At 37.0% G+C, this 24800-nt stretch overlaps 2 protein-coding genes and 1 pseudogene across 2 annotated transcripts; all 3 read right to left on the bottom strand.

The window, feature by feature from the left end:
• Window positions 1-2688: 2688 nt before the first annotated feature.
• Window positions 2689-3630, bottom strand: LOC100773653 (olfactory receptor 143). Its single transcript, XM_027412228.1, has one exon. The coding sequence runs from the start codon at window positions 3628-3630 to the stop codon at window positions 2689-2691; it is 942 nt and encodes a 313-aa protein (XP_027268029.1).
• Window positions 3631-6514: 2884 nt separating this feature from the next.
• On the bottom strand, window positions 6515-7416 carry LOC100771919 (annotated as a pseudogene).
• Window positions 7417-19083: 11667 nt separating this feature from the next.
• On the bottom strand, window positions 19084-20043 carry LOC100773942 (olfactory receptor 143). Its single transcript, XM_027412227.1, has one exon. It carries the CDS (start codon window positions 20035-20037, stop codon window positions 19084-19086), a length of 954 nt encoding a protein of 317 aa, XP_027268028.1. The 5' UTR covers window positions 20038-20043.
• Window positions 20044-24800: the final 4757 nt, after the last annotated feature.

Genomic DNA, 24800 nt, shown 5'->3' with positions numbered 1-24800 from the left:
TAGGTGGAGCTATCAGACTAGGAGAATTCTGGGAAGAGGAATGTGGAGAATGAGTCTCAAGGTAGGATGCCCAGGCATATGTTTATAAGTCAAAACAATGTGGAAATACATAGATTAATAGAAATGGGTTAATAATTAAGAGAGATCTAGCCAATAAGAAGCCTGAGCCATTAGCAAAACAGTTTATCATTAATATAAACCTCTGTGTGTTTATGTGGAACTGAACAGCTGTGGAACTAAGTAGGACAGAAACTTCTGTCTACAAATTTTATAAGATATGACAATATACATAAGTGACCCTAAAAATTTCACCAGGGAACTCCTACAGCTAATAAACACTTTCAGCAAAGTAGCTGGATACAAGATTAACAAAAGATCAATAGCCCTCTATATACAAATGGCAAAGGAGAGAGAAAGGAATCAGGAAAAAAACACCTTTCATAATAGCAATATGTTGTGAAACAACATAAAATATCTTTGGGTAACTCTAACCTAGCAAGTAAAATGTTTGTGTGTTTGTGTGGTAAAAACTTCAAGTCTTTGAAGAAAGATATTAAACAAGATATCAGAAGATGGAAAGATCTTCCACACTCATGGTTCAGTAGGATTAATGTAATAAAAGTGGACATCTTACCTAAAACAATCTACACATTCGATGCCATCCCCACAAAAATTCTAACACAATTCCTAACATATCTTGAAAGGATAATTCTCAACTTCATATGGGAAAAAAGAAAAGACAGCATGGCTAAAACAATCTTGAATAACAAAAGAACTGTAGGAAGTCTCACCATTCCAAACATTTAAGTTGTAGTACAGAGCAATAGTAATAAAAATCTCATGGTATTAGCATAAAAACAGACATGTTGTCAATGGACTCAAACTGAATACCCAGACATAAATCTACACATATATAGACACCTGATTTTTTTTTATAAAGAAGCCAGAAATCCACACTGGAAAAAGATAGAATTTTCAACAAATGGTTCTGATTAAACTAGTTGTCTGCATGTTGAAGAATGCAAAGATCCATGCTGCACAAAGATCACCCTGCACAAAATTCAAGTCCAAGTATCAAAGACCTCAAGATGAAACCAAATACAATGAACATGATAGAAGTGAAAGCCAGAGGTAGCCTTGAACTCATTGGCACAGAAGACTTTCTGAACAGAATAATGATTTGAACAAGGGAGTACTACTCAGCTGTTTCTAAAAAATGACATCATAAAATTTGCAGTACATGAATGGAAATAGAAAAGATCATCTTAAGTAAGGTATCCCAGATCCAAAAAGCTATATCTTGTGTATATTCACTTATAAATAGATATTAGCCATTAAGTAAATGATAACCAAGCAACAATCCTTAGACCCACAGAGATCAAATATATTTATATGTACTAATGTTATGTTGTTTTTAATTTGTTTTCTGTGTGAACTTCTAAAAATCATAGGCTTGTATTAATATGTGGGGCTGAAAAGATGGTTCAATTGTTAAGAGCACTAGCTGCTCTTCCAGAGGACCCAAGTTTGATTTCCAACAACCTCATTGTTCCTCATAATATCTGTAATTCCAGAATCTGATGTCATCTAATGTCATTCTGTGGGCACTACATGAATACACATGCATGCAGTCATGTTCATATTCATAAAATAAACATAAACATTATTTTAAAAATATTCTTGCAGATTTGTTTAAAATGTCAAATCATTTCATTTTCCTAGGACACTACAAACAACTATGCATGTCAAAAAAGCCTATTCATTTCCTGGAACTGACCCAGGTTATTTGCTAATTTGTTCTGCACCAGGCTATGCTACTAAAACTCGTGTCAGTGTGGAGAAACAAGAGCAGAGGAATATGCCTAATACATGCTCCGATAACCATAAAAGTAAAAGCTTATGCTAGTAAATTACACATTTCCATCATCAATTTCAAGGTAAAACACTACGAAAAGACCAAAAAAATAATTGGTAGGATTTTGACAATTATACTATGTCCACAATTGTCTTCTCATCTCTTTGAGTGAATATGCAGGTAATAACCCTACAAATAAATAACTCAAAATTATATCAGAAAATGAAGATAGAAATTAATTAAAAATAAATTATAGGACTCCAGAAATTTTATTAACTAGAAAAAAATACATATACTTGGGGCCATGAGGAAGGCTCAGTTGTAAAGAGTTCTTAATGCTGTTACAGAAGACATGGATTACATTCTCAGAACCTACATGGTAGATGCTGAGTGCCTGTAACTCTACTTCTAACACCTCTTCTGTTCACCACACACTCGGTAGGCATATGGTAAACTTATCCTCAGGAAGGCTCAGGCACAAAAATAAAAATTTTAAATAAATGTATGAATAGTTTAAATAGAAATATATGAAAGAAAAAGTACTAAGAATCTTTATCCTCTGGTAAGAACACAGTCTTAATTTTCTGTAAGCAATGGACATGAGATCCTCATAAAAACATATTAAATCAGAGGATGTCTCATTTCCTCCTGGGTCACACAGAATTATATTGCATGGAGGAAAGAGAAAAGAGGTGTTATAGTATAAATTCCATCAATGCTAATGAAGGGCAATGATAAACAAAATAATAGAATAGAGGTAATGTAAAAGTCAAGAAAGAAAAAGACACATCAAGCTCAGAGGGATGGGGCTAAATGAATCATCAAGGATTGAATCAGCTTGTGAGTCTCTGCCAGGTTCTCTTCACAGCAAGCTTGACATCTTTGTTTCTGAGGCTGTAAATAAGAGGATTCAACATGGGGACCAATAAGGTATAAAACACTGAGAAAAATTTTCCCTGGCCAACAATCTCAGCAGATGATGGTTTGACATAAGCAAGTAGCCCAGATCCATAGAAGAGACTAACAGTTATGATGTGAGATCCACAAGTGCCCAGGGCTTTGGACCAAGCCTTACCTGATGACATATGAATGATATTGAAAAGGATCATAGCATATGAGATAAAGATAATGAGGCAGCATACAATGATAGCTGTACCCACCACAACAGAGCTCATAAGTTCATTGACATAGGTGCTACTGCAGGAGAGCTGGAGAAGAGGGAAGATGTCACACATGTAGTGGTTGATGATATTAGAATCACAAAACCTGAGCCTAATCATGCACCCAGTGTGAACTATGGCACTAGCAAAGCCCATCAAGTAAGAACCAAATATCAACAGACAGCAGATCTTTGGGGACATAACAACATTGTACAACAGAGGCTGACAGATGGCCACATAGGGATCATAGGCCATGGCTGTCAGCACATAGCTCTCTGAGTTCACAAAAACACAGAAGAAAAACAGCTGAGTCATGCATCCTCTGAAGGAGATGGTGTTCTTCTCCAAAACAAAACTCATCAGCATTTTGGGAGTAAAGACAAGTGAATAACAGAAATCAATGAAGGACAGATTGAAGATAAAAAAGTACATGGGAGTGTGAAGATTTGAGTTTAGGCAAATGAGATTCATTAAGCCCAAGTTTCCTATCACAGTGGCTGTGTAGTTCACCAAGAACAGAATAAATAAGGGCAGCTGGAGCTCAGCTTGGTCTGTCAGTCCTCTAAGAATGAACTCAGATACTGAAGAGTCATTTTCCATAACCATTTGCATCATTGTGGCATCTGCAAAAATAAGTATAGAAAGCAAATTTAAACCATAAACGATCTTTCACTCCAACAGCAGAGTTGGATTTACTGAGTTCCAATTTTGAGTGAAGGAACAAGGAATATGGAGTAATCTCTGTTTCTTCTTTTCTCTATCCATGTTGTGTTTATCACTCCAGAAAGATTCTTGAACATTACATCCTTTTTTTCACTAAGAGTTTACTAAGGATTAATGATGAAAAGAGAAATGCTTACATTTTCCTCAGAACCTAGGACTTATATAGTTGTGGTTTTGAAGGTGACATGTCAAAATAAAGATTATTCAGTGCTCACCTTGGTTCACTTGGGTCCTTCCCTGACATGGGAATTCATGACATCTTCCTCCACACTGTGCTCAGTGGGCCAAAGTTGCCATTAATGGAGTAAGCAGTTGCATTCAGTAGGGACAATGTGTTGGATTTGCTAGAGGATGCTCCCTAGAAGAGATGACAGGGTCTCTGAGATTTTCACAAAGATTTTTGTCTAACACAAAAAAGACAATGACTTTCTTTTATGAGTCTCCAATGTCTCATTGTCAAGATTTTTGAGAAAATTCATTAGAAGCACTGAAAATTATTATCTTCTTTATGATATTCCCCATGTTTGATTAATCCCTTTAGAGTAGAAGTTATTGATTTTGTGCCCCAGAAATAACACCAGTCCTTTAGAGATTAAAAGTTCTACTCAGTTTCCATGAGTATCTAGTCCCCAGGGCAGAACTGTGAGTGGTCCCCTTTGTCATTCTCTTCATTAATCTCTGCACAACTCACTCACAAGAGGAAATATCCAGGGACATACTCACTTGCCATTTTAACTTTCCTATGATTTCAGTAATAAATTGTTGACCAAGGATTAATGCTGTACAAAAATAATTGTATGAAAGGGATAAAAGCATGAATAGGCTCTTATGTTAGTACAAATTTACATTAAATAGGCTGTTATTGCAAATTTACATTAGAGCTTTCCACTTCCCAGATATGAAACTATCGACTATGCTGGTCCTTATTTATTTATATATGCATGTTTTTATAAATAACTATAAGAAATTCTAATAAAAACTGATTAAATTCTAGACCAGTAGTAAATTTCTTGGTTATCAAACAGAAATTTATGGGCACAATTTGTATAAAGAATAATAAATTAAAATATTAAAAGACCTGTCATGTTTTGAGACAATTTACACAATGTATTAGAAGTTTACTGGATAAATAAAAATACAACAGTGTTTGTTTCCTTATACTGTTCATGTGCTTATTCAGATAAGTGAAGTTGTCATTTCTTTGACACACTTTAAGAAACAACATTATTGCTGTGCTATTGTTCATGTATAGTGGAAACAAAACAGATTATTTGGCTCATTTCATGACATGCTCTCCTCTTCACTACTATACACACATGAACTATAGCCTACAACATTCCTCTAGATATTATCAAATGTGCATTGCATAGCAATCTCCTTTAGAAAATGACACGCTGAAGTATTTTTTCTGATGGGGACTATTTTGAACAAAAGGACATTGGAAATATGAAGAAAGTTTAAGTATAAAATTAAGAATTATGTACACTACACACAAAAATTAATACACAACATGCCATCTATCTAAATACAAAGACTAAAGCCATAACACTTACAAAAAGACTGTAAAATGAGAAAAACACTGGGACTTACAGATCTGCAAACACTTTTATATTAGGCTGACCTTTAACTGTAAACAAATCTCATTAGTCTTATCAGAGAATTGAGGGTTTCAGCCTGGATCACATTAGAGGAAAATTTCAGGACAGGGAAATTGGAAATGGGAAATTTAGGGAGAAAGAGTTAATGTAAAAAAGCCAAAGAATGCTCTCAAAGCATAGGGAGTAGACAAGCCTGGGGAAATGTCTTTGCATTCTGTTTCTAATAGAGATTACCTTAGGGAAACAAGTTTATTTTCAGGAATTTGGAAAAAAACTCTCTCTCTCTCTCTCTCTCTCTCTCTCTCTCTCTCTCTCTCTCTCTCTCTCTCATCTGTATGTGTATGTGTGTTCACCCCTCCTTCCTTTCACACAGGAGCACTTGTTTGGTCTGTCAGAAATAGCCATGGAACACTTATTAATGACACATCTTTTACATTGTTCATCACAGCTATACAACCTTTTCTTCTGAGGTTGAAGGGACAAGCTCCCCATTTTGGCAGCCATAGCAGCCTAACACCTGCTTGTCTGACCTTGCCTTGGTCACTAGGAGGTCAGATGCCTGCCTCGTGGCAAGGAACTAATCAGAAGTTAGCTGGTGGTGCTTTGCTTTACGGCTCTGGGTGTGCTTTATGGACAAGTGCACAGCAATGACATGCAGAGCACAGCAACCGCCCAGGGAGGGCCTATGGGCCATAACAACCAGTTGACCAATCAATACAGGGCAAGTTCTCCAAGCCTGAAGGCACACCAATCCTGAGCCTGTGCTTACCCCTAGACACTCCCCTTACACTGTCCTATAAGATCTCAGGCCCGTGGCTTCTCAGAGCCTTTTCCTAGCCATCCACCATGGTGGATGGATGAAAGGCCCGAGCTAACATGGGGTTAGAACATTAAACAACTGCAATAAAGCCTCATGCTGTTTGCATCAATTTTTCGCCTCCTGGTGATTGGGGTTGCCTCAGTCCTGGGCTGAGATCCTGGGGTCCTGAGCCTCTGGAGGACTTTCAAGGTCTCCCATAAGATCATTTTTTTATTTCAGTCAATAATTTTCTAACTCCAAGCCTAATGCCATACTGACCTGACTCTCAGGCCTCTGCATAAAAATACGTAAGAATAAATCTCAGTCAGAAGAATATGAAAACAGATTATTCCTTCCAGTAAAAGAGTGTTCTAAGAGTCTAGATGGTTCTCTTCACAGCAAGCTTGACATCCTTGTTTCTAAGACTATAAATGAGAGGATACAGCATGGGCAACAAGAAGGTATAAAAGACTGGGAAAATCTTCCCCTGACCCACAGTTTCAGCAGAGGATGGTTTCACATATGCAAGCAACCCAGATCCATAGGAGAGAGTAACAGTGACGATGTGAGACCCACAGGTCCCCAAGGCTTTGGACCAACCCTTAGCTGATGACATTTGAATGATATTGGAAAGGATAAGAGCATATGAGACTAAGATAATGAAGCTAGATAGAGATAACTGTACCCACTGTAATGAAGCTCACAAGTTCATTGACATAGGTACTACTGCAAGAGAGCTGGAGGAGAGGCAAGATGTCACACATGTAGTGGTTGATGATGTTAGAATCACAAAAACTGAGCCTGATCATGCACCCTATGTGACCAATGGCCCCAGCAAATCCTGTCAAGTAAGAACCAAACATCAGCATAAAACATATCCCAGGTGACATGATAACCTTGTACAACAGTGGCTGACAGATGGCCATATAGTGATCATAGGCCATGGATGTCAGCACATAATGCTCTGAGCTCACAAGAAAAATAGTTGAGTCATGCATCCTCTGAAGGAGATGGTGTTCTTGTCTCATCAGCATTTTGGGAGTAAAGACAAGTGAATAACAGAAATCAATGAAGGACAGATTAAAAAAAAAAGTACATGGGAATGTGAAGGTTTGAGTTTAAGCTAATGAGACTCATTAAGCTCAAGTTTCCCATCACAGTGGCTGTGTAGTTCACCAAGAACAGAACAAATAAGGGCAGCTGGAAGTCAGGCTCATCTGTCAGTCCCATAAGAATGAACTCAGATACTGAAGAGTCATTTTCCATAATCATTTGCTTCATGTGTAGCGTCTTCAAGAAAAATTATACAAATTAACTTTAACCAATAGCGCATTTTTCACTCCAAGTTGATATGGAAATGAATACTGATCTAGTGATTTGCAAGCATGAGTTGAGAGAATACTGGACTTCCAAGAGTAAACATGTCTTCATGATGATTCCTAAGAAATCCCTATTTTGTTTCCTCTACCAATAATATGTATCCACCAAAAAAGATGTCAACTGTCCTTCAGTGACTCAGTATACAATTTATTCCATTTCCTTTGGGCTTTCCTGTTAATTAGGGTTGAAAAGGATAATGCATATGGAATTTCTTCCAAAACTCAAGATTTCTGAAACTCTGAATTTCAAGGGAAATTGTTGATGCTTACCATTGGTCATCTAGAAATATTCTTGCTTTGGTAGTACCTCTTGGTACATTACTTCTCACTGTTCAAGGAGAACCAAAGTTAGTGGTAATGAAGTGTGTGATTGCAACTAGTACAGATAATGTATCACTTGCTAGAAGAGTTTTATTGCAGGAAATGACATTTACACACACTCAAAATAAAACAGCAATCTTACATGAAGTTCCAAAACACCACTTCACCCAAATGAGAAGATGAAGATCAAGGTGTCTAACAATTTTTTTTTTTTAGGTACAGAAGAGTATTCTTTTGTGGGATGTGTCCATTGAGGGTAAAAATTACTGAGTTTGTTTACATCAGATGCTATAAAATTAAGGTTGGATCTTTTGAGATTCAACTTTATAATTTACCACCAGGGAGTATCTAGTTCTCAGGTTATTGTTATTATTTGTCCCCTTTGTCATTCTCATGATGCTCTGCACAACTCTACAAATGAGTATTCAGAGAACTGTTCACATGCAATTTGCAACTTTTCTATGAGCATCAATGACTGCAATAACAAATAGTAGACCAACAGGTTGAAAACTCTACTAGATAGATAGATAGATAGATAGATAGAGTGATAGAGTGATAGAGTGATAGATAGAGTGATAGACAGACAGACAGATAGAATAAATTGTACAGATAAATTAAGAGAGTGGAGACAGACATACAAGTAATCTGATTTTACATCTAGGCCTTTCCATATTTAACACTGTAGATATAGAGTTCAAGGACCCTTATGTACATATAGTTATATCTGCATATACTTATATCTTGTGCACCTAATAAATAGACTATTTCAAAGAGATTTGAAAAAAAAGCATGTGAGTTTTGAATTGGTAGTAGAGTTCTTGCTTAGATCACATACATTTATGTATAAATATACTGTAAGTTGCTTTTCTCATATGCATTACTGCAAAACATAGAAACAATTTAAGGGCAAAAATATTATTTAGTCTCAGAATTTCATGGGATTTTGCTGTCTTTACAGGGAACCACAGAAGTAGAAGGAGCTCCATTTGACTATAGCAGGAGGAACACACAGAAAACACATCCTGCATAGAGTTGGCCATAAGAGAGAGATTCAGCCAAAATCCCAAGTCAATATAGCTTTCAAGTCCTTCCCATGGTGTGGCAATATTATTCATGATGTAATAAAGCCAATAGAGGTCAAAATGCAAATCCAGCCACACTAGTTAGCTATAGAAGCTGGGCAGTGATGGCACACACCTTTAATCCCTGGACTCAGGACACAGAGGCAGATGGATCTCTGTACCATACCACCCTGGGCCACACAAAAGTAAATCAGTCTAAAAGAGTAAGAGAGCTCATGCAATCCCAGCAATAGAAAGGTATATAAGGAAGAAGCAAAAGGTCTCATGTGAGAATCAGTTTCCTCTCAGGGAAGACAGGATCTCCATTTCAGTCATTTGGCTGCAGTGGTTGTTTTTGATGGTTATTTTATTCAGATTTTTTGACAGGCTTTCATATCAGGAAAAAAGGAAACATTATAGCATTCTTCCTAAACTGCCTATCTAGTAAATGTGTAAAGTCAACATTCCACAAAGCAGCTTGGCTACAAATATTGACTTGAAACAGTCATCTCAGCAACAAAGTTGACAATGCCAATTACATATGCAGATGAGAAACAACTGGGATACTTGTCAACTATCATGAAAGTAAAGTTACACAAACACTTCCGAAGATACCTTCAAGTTTTACAACCAAGCCACACATATATGGAACATCTGAGGAAACATTCTAAATGCATGGATATAAGTAGTCTATAAATATATACATTGTGTGCTCAAAAGAAATGACAAAGTCCTTAACAAAATCTTCTATACAAATGTTCATTGTAATGTAACAAATTGTAAAAAGATAGACAAATAATAAAAAATTTATCAACAAATATCACTAAGAAAGTATCCCCTGTCTGGCTGACAATAAGATAATAATATTAGAACAATGGTAAGTATATTCAAGTATAATTCACTAAAGTTTATCTTCAGGTCAATAGTAGAAAAACTTTTCTAACAATTTCAAGCATATTTATTTAATGGCTCATCAAGTCAGAATAAATATCTCCAATACTGATTTTAGAACATAACAAATTGATGTTATTTCTCTCTTGTTTAAATTTTTTTGTTTAAAACTTTTTACTTTAACTATTTCCCAATCCAGTAGCCCTGCATGTGTGTCTCTCTTTGGGTCCTCCTTTTTACCTAGCTTCTCTGGGATTGTGGATTATAGCCCCGTTATTCTTTGATTTATGTTTAATATCTACTTATGAGTAAGTAAATACCAAGTTTGTCTTTCTGGTTATCTCATTCAGGATGCTTTTTTTTTTTTGCTAGTTCCATCTATCTGCCTACAAACTTTAAGATGGCATTACTTTTCTACAGCTGAGTAATATTCCATTGTATGAATGTACCACATTTTCTTTACCAATTCTTTGGTTGAGGCATCTAGGTTGTTTCCAGGCTCTGGATATCAAAAATAATGCTGCTATGAACATAGTTCACCAAATGGCCTTGTGGTATGATCCTGCATTCTTTGGGTGTATGCCCAAGAGTGATATAGCTTGCTGGGTTTTGAGGTATGCAAAGGGGAAATAGTTAAGGTCTCCTGGGTAAACTGGGAGAAAGGGAGATGGGAGGGGTAAGGATAGGACCATGAGGGATCAAGATGGCTAAGTTGGGGTGGGCGGGTGGGTGGGAGGGAGGGAGGAAGGGAGGGAGAGGAGGGGAGAACAATGAAAGATATATCTTGATAGAGGGAGCCATTATGGGGATAGGGAGAAACCCAATGGTAGAGAAATTTCTAGGAATCCACAAGGACGACCCCAGCTAAGACTCTTAGCAATAGTGAAGAGGGTGTCTGAAGGGGCATCCTGCTTTATTCAAATCAGTCACTATCATAATTGTCACAGAACCTACAGAGTTCAACTGAAGAGAGGGAGAAAGGATCATATAAGTAAGAGGGATCAAGATCATGATGGTGAAAACCACAGAGACACCTGACCCAAAGTAGGAGGAATTCATGGACTCTGGACTGACAGCTGGGAAACCTGCATGGGACTGAACTAGGCCCTTTGAATATAGGTGACAGTTATGTGGCTTGATCTGTTGGGAGACCACTGGCAGTGGGACTAGGACTTAACCTGAGTGTTTGAACTGGCTTTTATGAGCTCATTCTCTATGGTGGGATACCTTACTCAGTCTTGATACAAGAGGAAGGGATTTGGTCCTGCCTCAATATGGTATGTCAGACTTTGTTGACTCACTAAGGAAGGCCTTACCCCCTGTGAGGAGTGGTTGATGGGTAGAATGGGGAAGGTGAGAGAGGCAGGAGAAGGGAAGAGAGGGAGGGGAAACTGGGGTTGGTTTGTAAAATAAAAAAAAAATGGAAAAAAACCTCATTTTAAAAATTTTAATTCTGCCTGTTTCTTTACTTGATTAGTTTTTGTTGTTTTTTATTTTAAATGATATTTTTATTTATTCTTTGACATTTTATGTGTGTACAATGTATTTTGATCCTTTTTTGACTTTTTTATTTGAATTACAAACAGGATTGAATTGCATGACAATCCCAGTTCCCTTCTCCCTCCCTTCCTCCCCTACCACCCCCCCAACTAAAAATAGAAATTTACATAAGCAAGGAGGATTAATTCATAACAAAAGTACTGGTAATATATACCCAAGGTGCACAGTTAGATTATGCAGTAGGTGTATGTCATATCACATTTTATTATTCAGGTATACTTTTGTATGAGACTGTGGAATTGGTCTTAACTGAATCTTTCTGGGAATAGTCAGCTCTCAAAACTTGTCTCTTTTATTTGTAAATTCTGGTGTTTCATTATGTTCCATGAAGAGCGGAGGTGAATTACACACTAACTTATCAAATTTGTTCTGTAATGACGTATGTATTCTTATGAAGTATAAGCCTTGTTGATCTCATGGCTAAGCAACCTGACATTCATTCTGATAAACAACCCATCATTTCTAAAGATAACAGCAGAAACCAGTAAGAAAGTGTTTCTCTAACTTTCAAGTTCAGAATTGGAACTGGGTAAAGATATCCTCAGACAAGGAAATTGTTCAATCTGTTGTCTGGCTTTGACCTTCTCTGATATTCATGATCTACTATAAGGACAACAATTAAAGAGATTATATAAGACATGTTTTTATTCCACTGTATAGATCAGCATAAAGCATAATGACCTTTTTGAAGTGTTCATTCTCCCTCCTGCTTTTCAGCAATCTACTTTGAGCAACTGTTGTTAGTTGTTTACACATCTTAATGCATTTGTACAGTTGAACTCTGACTCTAAGTCAAAACCATATAAAATTCATAGAATGTCTCTAAGCATCATGTGGGAAACAATGTTATAAGCAATTCAACTGGCTAAAATTGATGATTGCTAAGTTATGGGATCTGAGGGAATAATCCTCTTCAACATAGAATCATAAAAGCTGTAAAGAGTAAATCTTGCTTTCCACCTAGCCCAGTGATCTGTCAGTATTTTCCCAGAGCTTCATGTCTCCCGATATACTGTCTTTATGATGTGAAACATTGCCAGTGTCAGCTTTCAGTTCCCAAAGAATTCCTTGTCTCAGATATGGGAACTGTTGGTCATTATAATATACTCCAAGTCTGCAGAGGTACAGGGATCAGGCTGCCCATGTGATCACCAGGTCCTACCATAATTTCAGACTCATTCTGAACAACTCTTTAGCTTTCTCTGTCACTTCATAAATCTCGGTCTTTCTTTCCTTCTCTTTACTTATTGGATGCACAATGGGTTAAAAACTAGGGCTTGTATTACTAACTATATAACCTAAAAGGGATAAAGTCCAGAGAACATGAAAGAAGAATCATATTAGCACTCTATTTAATAATGTTACACAACCCTCTGCCCTCTCCCCAAACTAAAGAAGGATATGCCTATGAAAGTACAAGAAGCTTACAGAACACCAAATAGATTGGACCACAAAAAGAAGACCCCTCACCACATAATAATCAAAACACCAAACATACAGAATAAAGAAAAAATATCAAGAGCAACAAAAGTAAAAGGTCAAGTAACATAAAAAGGCATACCTATCCAAATTGCACCCAACTTCTCAATGGAAACTATGAAAGCCAAAAGATCCTGGATAGAAGTTCTACAAACACTAAGCAAACATGGATGCCAGCCCAGACTACTGTATCCAGCAAAGCTTTCAAACACTATAGATGGAGAAAACAAGATATTCCATGACAAAATCAGATTTAAGCAATACATATCCACAAATCTAGCCCTACAAAAATTACTGGAAGGAAAACTCCAACAATGTAATGAAAATAACTACACTCAAAAAACTCTAGGCACTAGATAATCTCACTTTACAAACACTAAAAAGTGGGGAAATCCACAAATAATAACACCAACAACAACAATCCAAAACAAACAAGAATCAATAATCAATGGTCATTAATATCCCTCAATGTCAATGGTCTTAACCTGCCCATAAAAAGATACAGGCTAACAGAATGCATACAAAGACAGAATCCATCCTTCTACTGCATACAAGAAACATATCTCAATGTCAAAGACAGATGTTCCCTCAGAGTAAAGGGTTGGGAAAAGACTTTCCAATCAAATGGACCCAAGAAACAAGCCGGTGTAGCAATCCTAATATCTAACAAATTAGACTTCAAACTAAAATCAATCAAAAGAGATGGAGAAGGGCTTTTCATACTTACCTCAGGAAAAGTTCATTAAGATGAAGTCTCAATCCTGAACGTCTATGCTCCAAATACTAAGGCATCCACATTCATAAAAGAAACATTACTAAAGCTTAAATCACACATAAAACCTCACACACTTATAGTGGGAGACTTCAACACCCTGCTCTCACCACTAGATGGGACCACCAGACAGAAACTTAACAAAGAAACAAAAGAACTAACAGAAGTTATGACCCAATTGAGTTTAACAGATATCTATACAACATTCCATTCGAACACAAAAGAATATACCTTCTGCTCAGCACCACATGGAACATTCTCTAAAATTGATGACATACTCAGCAATGTAGCAAAACTACACAAATACAAAAAAATTGGAATAGCCCCTGTATCTTATCAGATCACCATGCTTTGAAGCTAGAATTCAACAACAACACAAATTGCAGAAACCCTACAAACTCATGGATATTGAATAATGTGCAATTGAACCATTCCTGGGTCAAGGAAGAAATGAAACAAGAAATTAAAGCCTTTCTAGAATTTAATGAGAATGAAGACACAACATACCCAAACTTATGGGACACTTTGAAAGCAGTGCTCAGATGAAAGTTCACAGCGCTAAGTGACCACATGAAGAAAATGGAGAATAGCCACACTAGACAATTAACAGTGCAACTGAAAGCTCTAGAACAAAAGGAAGCAAACTCCCCCCAAAGGAGTAGACTTTAGGGAATAATCAAAGTGAGGGCTGAAATCAATAAATTAGAAAACACTTCAAAGACTCAATGAAACAAAGAGTTGGTTCTTTGAGAAAGTCCACAACCTTTATCCAAACTAACCAAAAGACAGAGAGAGAGCATGCTATTTAACAAAATCAGAAATGAAAAGGGAGACATAGCAATGTACATTGAGGAAATACAGAGAATCATCAGGTCATACTTTGAAAACCTGTACTCCACAAAATTCAAAAATCTAAAGGAAATAAACAATTTTCTGGATAGATATTACTTACCAAAATTAAATCAAGAACAGAAAAGCAACTTAAACAGACCTATAACCCCTAATGAAATAGAGTCAATCATCAAAAGTCTACCAACTAAAAAAAGCCAAGGGCCAGATGGCTTCAGTGAAGACTTCTACCAGAAATTCAAACAAGAGTTAACACCAGTACTCCTCAAGTTGTTCCACACAGTAGCAGCAAAAGGGACATTGCCAAGATTTTTCTATGAGGCTAAATTACCTTGGTAAACAAGCCACACATAGACACAATGAAAAAAAAAACAGAATTACAGAACACTATCACTCATGAAAATCTATGCAAAAATATTCAACACAATACTGGCAAATGGAATCCAAAAACACATCAGAGAAATCTTCCACCATGATCAAGTTGGCTTTATCCCAGGAATGCAGGGATGGTTCAATAAAGGAAAATTCATCAATGTAATCCACCATATAAACAAACTGAAAAAGAAAAACCATATAATCATCTTGCTAGATGCTGAAAAGCCCTTAACAAAATCCACCATCCCTTCATGATAAAGGTCTTGAAGAGATCAGAAATACCAGGAACATAACTAAACATGATAAAAGCAATATGCAGCAAACCAACAGCCAACATCAAACTAAATGGAGAGAAACCTCAAAGCTATTCCTCTAAAATCAGGAACAAGGCAAGGCTGTCCACTCTCTCCATATCTCTTCAATATTGTCCTTGAAGTTCTAGCTGGAGCAATAAAACAAGAAAAGGAGCTCAAGGGGATAGAAATTGGAAAGGAAGAAGTCAAACTTTCACTGTTTGTAGCTGATATGATAGTGACCTGAAAAACTCTACCAGGGAAATACTACAGCTGATACACTTCAGCAAAGTGGCAGGATACAAGACTAACTAAAAAAGAATTCAGTAGCCCTGCTATATACAGATGATAAATATGCTGAGAAAGAAGTCAGAGAAACATCACCCTTTACAATATCAACTAACAACATAAAATATCTTGGTGTAACAGTAACCAAAAATGAGAAAGACCTGTATAGTAAGAATTTTGAGTCTTTAAAGAAATTAAAGAAGATACCAGAAAGTGCAAAAATCTCCCATGCTCTTGAATAGGTAGGATCAATATAGTAAAAATGTCAATCTTGCCAAAAGCAATCTACAGATTCAATGCAATTCCCATCAAAATCCCAACACAATTCTTCACAGACCTTGAAAGAACAATTCTCAACTTTATATGGAAAAACAAAAAACCCAGGATAGCCCAAACAACCCTGTACACAAAAGAACTTCCAGAAGCATCGCCATCCCTGACTTCAAGCTCTATTATAGAGCCATAGTCCTCAAAACAGTTTGGCACAAAAATAGACAGGTTGACCAATGGAATCAACTTGAAAGCCCTGAAATTAACCCCCACACCTATGAACACCTGATTTTTTGACAAAGAAGCTAAAGCTGTACAATGGAAAAAAGAAAGCATCTATAACAAATTGTGTTGGCATAACTGGATTTGGACATGTAGAAGATTGCACATTGATCCATATTTATTGCCCTGCACAAAACTTAACTCCAAATGGATCAAAGACCTCAACATAAATTCAGCCACACTGAACCTCCTAGAAGAGAAGGTAGTTGGTACCCTCAAACAAATTGTTTCAGGAGACCACTTTCTGAACATAACACCAGTAGCACAAACATTGAGATTGACAATTAATAAATGGGACCTCCTGAAACTGAGAAGCTTTTTGTAAGGCAAAGGACACACTCAGCAAGACAAAACACCAGCCCACAGAATGGGAAAAGATATTCACCAATCCCACATCCGACACAGGGCTGATCACCAAAATATACAATGAACTCAACAAGCTAGCTACCAAAACACCAAACAATGCAATTAAAAAGTAGAGTGCAGAACTAAATAAAGAATTCTCAACAGAGGAATCTAAAATGGATGAGAGACACTTGAGAAAGTGTTCAACATCCTTAGTCATCAGGGAAATACAGCTCAAAACCACTCTGAGAAACCATCTTACTCCTGTCAGAATGGCTAAAGTCAATGATACCAATGGCAATATATGCTGAAGAGGATGTGGAGAAGGAAGAACACTCCTCCATTCCTGGTGGGAGTGCAAAGTTGTAAAACCACTTTGAAAATCAGTATGGCAGTTTCTCAGGAAAATGGGAATCAGTCTACCTTAAGACCCAGAAATTTCTCTCTTGGGCATATACCCAAAGAATGCATATTCATATAATAGGGTCATATATTCAAGTATGCTCATAGTAACATTATTAGTAAGAGCCAGAAACTGGAAGCAACCTAGATGCCCCTCAACTGAAGAATGGATAGAGAAAATGTGGTACATTTACACAATGGAATACTACTCAGCAGAAAAAAAAAAACAATGGAATCTTGAAATTCGCAGGGAAATGGATGGAAGTAGAAGAAACCATCCTGAGTAAGGTAGTCCAGTCACAAAAGGATAAACATGGTATGTACTCACTCATGTGTGATTTTTAGACATAGAGCAAAGGATTACCAGTCTACAATCCATACTGCAAGAGGAGCTAGGAAATAAGGAGAACCCCCAAGAGAAGATTTCATAGTCCCTTGAAGAAGGGGAGGGGAACAAGAACCACTGAGCATGGAGAGAGGGTGGAGGGGAAGGAGGTGGGAAGGGAAGAAGGGGAGGGGGGAGCATAACAAAAGGACTGAGACAGGGGAGGAATAGATGAGGGCAGGAAAGGAGATGTCTTGATAGAGGGAGACAGTACAGGTATGGAGAGAAGTCTGGCAGAAGGGGAATGTTAGGGGATCCACAGGGATGACACCAACTAAGAATCCAAGCAGTGATGTAGAAAATTCCATTGATGCCCTCCTCCATAATGTGATTGGTGTCTATTCCTAGAGCCTTTATCCAGTAGCTCTTTGAAGCAGAAACAGGCACCCACAGCTAGGAACTGAAAAATACTCCTGGAATCCAATTGTGGAGAGGGAGGAGGGATTAGCAAAAGAGCCAAGATGGAAACAGAGCCTGCAGAAACAGTTGACCTGATCTAGTGAAAGCATGGAGACCCTAGTCATAAAGCAGTGGAAACAGCATTGGACCAAACCAAGCCCTCAGAATGTGGGTGCCAGCTAGGATGCCAAGACAGTCTATGGGACCTCTAACAGTTGACCCAGTCTTTAACCCTAGAGCACACATGGACTTTGGAAGCCCATTCCTTATGGAGGAATACTATTGCAGCCCAGATACAGCAAGGAGGGCCTAGGCCCTCCGCCTAACGATATGACTGACTTTGAAGGTCCCTGGTGGAGGACCTCACTATCCTTGGGGAGGAGTTTGAGATGGGTTGGGGAGGATTGGTGGGGAACATGAGAGGATGGGAGTTCGGAGGAATGGGGGAATGGATAAATATAAGTAGTAATTAAAGAATTAAATTAAAGAATGTTACACATTACACAAATTTTCAGGTAGATTAGCTTTTTGTTTGACATAGCACGTGAGTTGGAGGAGGACTTCCTATAAATAAACAAAAGAAAAAATTAGATTTCCACACTTAAATTAAAACTCCAGTTGCTCAATATTTGTGCCATAAACACATTTTTATGAACATATGTTTAAAAGGTATACATAGATGTATGTGAATAGGTGTATGGACATGTCTGGTAAGAATCAAACAAGAGCATATATAAGCACTCTATCACTGGGTTATATGTCACCTACAGTTTCTTTTTCAGAAGTAAGTAGGCTGTTATTTGAAAACATCATCCTTGTTATATTACAAGGGAATAATGACTTTGGACATTACATGTTGTTATTATGTGGTTATTAAAAGTAATCAGTTTTTATCAATAGTCAAATGCAGTGACAAATTGTATTTATGACAAATCACCCTATTACAAATAAACCACTGTCACTGTTAGAGATATTTTAAAAGTCTGAATACAAAGTTAGCCTAATTCATACTTCAATAATTTTAAAAATTGATAGTTATTTCAAGAAAATACATAATGCCATTTTGTAATAATGAGGTACAAAATCCAAAATATAAGAATTTTAAAAGACAATAAATAGTCCTAGAAATGTTGACAGCTTTACTGTGACCACAATTTTTATCATCCATTCTCTGTGTTATTGCAAATCACAAGTGTCTTTAAAAACCTGTAATGGAAAATCCTTTACAAATTTCTCCCTCAAAAGGCCAACACAAGTAAACTTATTAGAAAATGTTCATCTCCCTTGCTATCCTTGGTTATAGAAGTACATAGATAAATAGTAAATAGAAGTGTCTTAAGACACAACATATGTCATCTTGTCTCTACCTTGTACAAAGATGAACCTGGATCCACATTCAGGATGAGTCCCTAGATCAAAAATAATTTCTTATACCCAGATAAGAAAGTCAAGAATTTTTGTAGAGCAAAGAGAAGATTTATTAAACTGGAAATCTTTCCAGAATATAAAAAGAAAGGTGAACAGAAGGAAAGACAATGTCAAAAAGGAGGTGATAAGAAAATGCAGTAGTAAGAAAGACCTAAATTGGAGGCCTAGGCTAGGGCAGCCTCAGTGGTTCCCTCACTGTGAATCTCCTCATAGTTCTCTTTAGAGCAAGCTTGACATCCTTATTCCTGAGACTGTAAATGAAAGGATTCAGCAAGGGCAGCAAAAATGTACAAAATACACTAAGAATTTTGCCCTGACCCACAGATTCATCAGATGAGGTTTTGATATGTGTAAGCATACCAAATCCATAGAATAGGGCAACAGTTATTATGTGAGAACTGCAGGTGCTCATGGCTTTGGACAAACCCTTACCTGATGACAATTTAGTAACATTAAAAAGAATGAAAGCATAGGACAGTAAGATAATAAGGCTAGATGCAAGGACTACTGTGCTGACAACAACAGAACTCACAAGCTCATTGGCATAGGTGTTGCTGCAGGAGAGCTGGAGAAGGGGAAAGATGTCACACAAGTAGTGGTTGATGATGTTAGAATCACAAAAGTTGAGTCTTATCATACACCCTGTATGGACAATGGCACCAACAAACCCCATCAAGTATGAACCAAACATCAGCAGGGAACATTTCTTAGGAGACATGATGACCATGTACAAAAGGGGTTGACAGATGGCTACATATCGATCATAGGCCATGGCTGTCAGCACATAACACTCAGAGTGGGCAAAAAAGCCGAAGAAAAACAGCTGACTCATGCATCCTCCAAAGGAGATGGTGTTCTTCTCTGAGACAAAACACATTAGTGTTTTAGGAGTAAACACAAATGAATAAAATAAATCAATAAAGGATAGATTAAAGAGAAAAAAGTACATGGGGGTCTGTAGGTTGGAATTTAAGAAAATGAGACTCATTAAACTCAAGTTTCCCACCACAGTGACTATATAATTCACCAGAAACACAACAAACAAGGGTAGCTTGAGTTCTGGTTGGTCTACCAATCCTGTGAGAATGAATTCAGTCACTGATGAGTCATTCTTCATAGCCATTTGTGTCACCAGGAGATCTGTAGAAACAGTAGTGAAGGGTCACATTAACAAGGAACTCTGTCACTGACTCCAAAGGGACAGCTAGAACCAGTTACAAGTTCATTGTTACCTGAAGCCACTGAGAAAAGCACTCAAAGAAAATTCCTTCCCATTCCTGAGACATCCCCATTTCTTCTTTTCCTGAGCATGATGAGCATCTACTCTGAGAAAACACTGACACACCTCCTGAAGTCTTTAAATGCCCATTTCCTCCTGCCTCTTTAGTCTTCCTTAGGGGTTGGGGATAGAAGGAGAAATAAACTACCACTGTCTCTTGAACACATAATTTTTATAGCTTTGAGATTTCAGTGATGTTTTGAAGATTAATGAAACTCTAACCTCTGTTCACCTGAATATCTCACTGCTGTTGGACCACACAGGACCTTTTACTCCAATGTCCTAAGGTTTCTCCATTTCTGATAATGAAGTGATGTTAGCTATCAATACAAAACTGGATCTGACCTTCTAAAATATATGTGCCAGTGATATGGCATGATTTGAAATTAAGAATTTATCTTAAATGTTCTATTTATTTGTACAAAGGAAAATAATGATCTCATATGTGCATCCAATACATTATTTCCCTCAAGGGAGATTCTTATAAACTATCATTCTAGCAAAATTTAACAGAAGTTGTGTTAGTCAGGGTTCTCTAGATACACAGAACCAGAACTTATATATATATATATATATATATATATATATATATATATATATATTCCAGCGATGACTAGTTATTAATGGTAAGTCCAAGAATCTAGTAGCTGCTTAGTCAGACAAGGCTGGGTATCTCACCTAGTCTTCTGGAATCCCCAAGAAGGAATAGATGTTCTGACAAGATGAGGACAAGCAAGTGAAAACTGAACCCCTCCTTATTCCATTGTCTTTTTACAGGCTTGCAGTAGAAGGTGTGGCCCAGATTGAAGGTGTGCCTTCTAGTCACACTGTCTAGATTAATGGCACGTGTCTTTCTGCCTCAACATCTGGATCACAATTGTGTCCTCCATTTCTGTATTATAGTTTATTCCAGTTATAGTAAGTTGACAACCAAGAACAGCCTTCAGAAAAGTATAGAAAATTATTCTCTGTTTGATGATACCTCCCAGGTTGAGTGAGTCCCTTAAGGGTAGAAATAACATAGCCTGTGTTTCTATCATGTAGCATGGATATAAATACTCTTTCTTTTGAGACACAAACTTCTGCTTAGATTGTAATTTCCCACCAGGAATACCTAGTTCCCTGAGAAGAATATTTGGGTTGTTCCCTTCAGAATTCTACTCATTATTCCCTGCACAACTCAGCAAGAGAAAAATCCAGGGACAAACTCCCTTGTCATTTCTAGTAATTTTCTACAATCCTGGCAGTTGCATCAGTAACTATTAGTTCATAGATGAACACTCTACCACAAAAAAAGGTTTTGAAGCAATAAAGCACTCAAGAAAGTATGAGTTTAAATCCAGATTTTTCTAATTCTCACTAAATAAACTATTTAGTGAAGTTATAATTTTTCACCTTGTTAATTTTATTTACACATCCATACTTATCTAGATATCTATATAATATGACTCGTAAAAGAGGGTGTGGGATATAGCTCAGTGGTAGATGCCTTACTTTGCATATATATACTTCTAGGCCTAATCTTAGCACTGTAATAATGATAATAATAGTAATATAAATCAGGAAAAAAGAGCTACTGTTATCATAATATTGTTTAATTAAATTCAAAGATTCACATAATATAGCATGTAAGACTATCCTAGACATATATAAGGGTGTAATTTCCCTTCTCTATTGCATATCTTTATACAGATAAACCAGGATTTCTCGTCATCATCACAATGCATACAGAGGAAATAAATGTATGCTGTGTTGCTCTTATGGGTAAGAGATTGAAGATCATCCCTTGACTCTGATCATTATTGCATGCCAATATTACAATGCACATCATCACCACCTACAAACCAGTCATGGCCAATAACATTTCTCTAGACATTGTAATATGTTTCATAGGCAATATTCCAGATTAGAAAAACAATGTGCTGAAAACAAAAAAAGTTGTATGGCTTTGATGTTTTCTGACAAGTAACCTGATCTTATTCCAGTAAAACAGAACTTGTAGGTAACTTGAACTTTCTCTAATGCAACTGTCCATACTCTGTGCTGAGCCTTTCCTCTATTAAGGTAGACCATGAAACAAAGAACTTCCATAAGCTAAGCTATAGAATATAGAATCACTCACCATAAAATCAACCATCAAACAGAAATAATCTTCTTCCCAATTCTGTGTCTCTATGTGTGAGTCAGATGACCAAAAAGAAATTGTCCTACCTTCCCTAACTTACGGTGAATCAATAAACATCCATTCCAGAATGGGCATTGGTGTGTACTCAGGAAGAATGAATATGGCACAAAATGACAAAGAAAAACCAGAATAGACAGGCTAACTGTGCGTCATATTCCAAGTTTGTAATTAATCCCTACCTTTCTGTGAAATCACATTTATAGTTCACCTTTCAGTCTCTCTGAGTCCTAGTCATAACATTGGGTTCCTTTCCTTGATTTCTAAGTTTTTGTTCCCGATAGTTCCTATTTCACTCAAAACCTTGGGCAAATTAATCTATTATATTTTTGTTTTATCAATCTGTCCTTATAAAAAAAAGAATGCTAGACTTGTTCTACAGTTACTCTATGCATCACAGCATTCAAGAAGCTTAGATGAGGAATCAAAAATCCAAGGTTATATAGTAAAAAAAGAAAGGTAATGGATTAAATTAAGAAAAGAAGAAAGAAAGATTGGTAAAGGAAAGAATGGTCATGACCCTCATAATGGCAGTAACAGTAGATAAGGGAACATATCTGTCCATCTTTACCATGGTAAAAATGTTCAAATAAATCACTGGTCTAATTGTACTTCTGTAGTCCACATGAATGTTTCCTGGAAACATGTCTGGGGTGTATAAGTACTAAAGAAAGGAAAGACGCACAGACACATTTACAGAAAAGCTGAGATTGAATGGATGAGGCACTCTAATGGAAATGCACCAAAAATAGCCTAGAAACTCAGCTTCTTTATTCTAAACATCTAAATCAAGGAGGTAGGTGTCTTAGTTATACTGTATTACTTTGAACACCATGACCAAGCTAACTTATAGAATAGTTTATTGGACTTAGGGTTCCAGAAGGTTAGAGTCCATGACCATTGTGGTGGGGAACATGGCAGAGCACAGGCAGGCATGGTTCTGGAACAGTAGTCAAGGGCTTGAATCCTTATTCTCAAGTAGGAGGCAGAGAGAGAGAGATTGGGTTTGGAATAGGCATTTGAAACTTCAAAGACCAACAAAAGTTGAAGTGTGAAATCACAAAGGTATAAACAGCCAATTTATTAAGGTGTGCAATGAAAAGAACAAAGTTACTGATACTGAGTAAGGTTGAAGCCACTTCTGATTCTACATGGACCCTCAGCCTCCTAGGTCTCTGTCCATGCCAAGAACAAGCCAGAGCAAGAGAGACAAAGCATGCTTTTGTTTCAGGCTTCTCAGTCCTTCACATAGCACCCCAGACCTCAAACTAAGGCTAGTATCTAAACATATTGGCAGAATGGATCCCCATAACAATGAGTGACACACCTCTTCCAACAAGACACACCTCCTAATCCTTACCAAACAGTTCCATGAACTGAAGACCATGTACTCAAATGTATGAGTTTGCAAGGGTCATTCTTATTCAAATTATCATAGTGAGTTTATTGTATATACCTGAAGGAGGAGGCAGGTTTATTCCATCAGCTGAATGAGGAAACAGATTTACCTAATCTCAGTAGGAGGTTTCTATAGAGGAGCACTCTCAGATTGTAAACATCTGGGAGGAGGAAGCTGTAGATAATACTTTCTGTCCATATCCACACAGAACAGGGCAACTCTTTTTGCTATTTCTCTGAGCCTGACTCAGGGAAGGTTTTGCCCTACCTTGAGTCTAATGCATTTGAGTATTGATATGATTCTCCTGTCAATAACAGCCATTCACTCAGGAATTCATTGTTTCCCATACTCTAAAGCCTGAACTTCTACTACATCTACCTCACAGACCATTCTACTTCGTTCCTGTTGATGTGCTTAAAACTCAAATAATCTTCAAAATTTTTCTTATGATAGCCAGTGACTCTCTTACCCAGTTCTTTGTTTCTTCTGTTATTTTCACCATCATGCAGGCAACTGATGAACAATCTAACATTGATTCCTCCCTATCTCACTGTTTTCATCTGGCCTCTAAAACCAAGAACTGCCTCCTTGAAAGGCGTGGACTCCTCTCATTTGTACACACTTATCAGATCTTTCTTATGTTTGAGGTATTCTGACAGATTCGAAGTTGGTCTCCTACTACTCCCCAGCACTGTGTGTATGCATAAACTTTTCTTGATGTTTCCCTCTACCAGTTCCTACCATTATTATTGTAACTAGGAACTCAATTGTATCAATATTCTTGCTTCTACTGTCAACTATTCTAAAATATTGTAAATTGTTGCTCCATCATTATTAAATTTTCTTTGATATCCATTTTCATTTTTTGTTGGTTTTCATAGTATACCCTGTATTTCTCTGATTTCTTCTCAACTTGTCTAAGTTTTTATGACTCTTCTTTGAGTACAACCAGTTTCAGGTATTAAATCCCTTCTTTTAAAATGATAATTTGGGTGGATTTTTGGTTCATTCATATATTGATGGATG

Source organism: Cricetulus griseus, chromosome 4 (genome assembly GCF_003668045.3).
Source record: "Cricetulus griseus strain 17A/GY chromosome 4, alternate assembly CriGri-PICRH-1.0, whole genome shotgun sequence".
NCBI classification, from domain to species: Eukaryota; Metazoa; Chordata; class Mammalia; order Rodentia; family Cricetidae; genus Cricetulus; species Cricetulus griseus.
The sequence above is the reverse complement of the archived record's forward strand: the minus strand, read 5'-3'. Positions and strand labels throughout refer to the sequence as shown.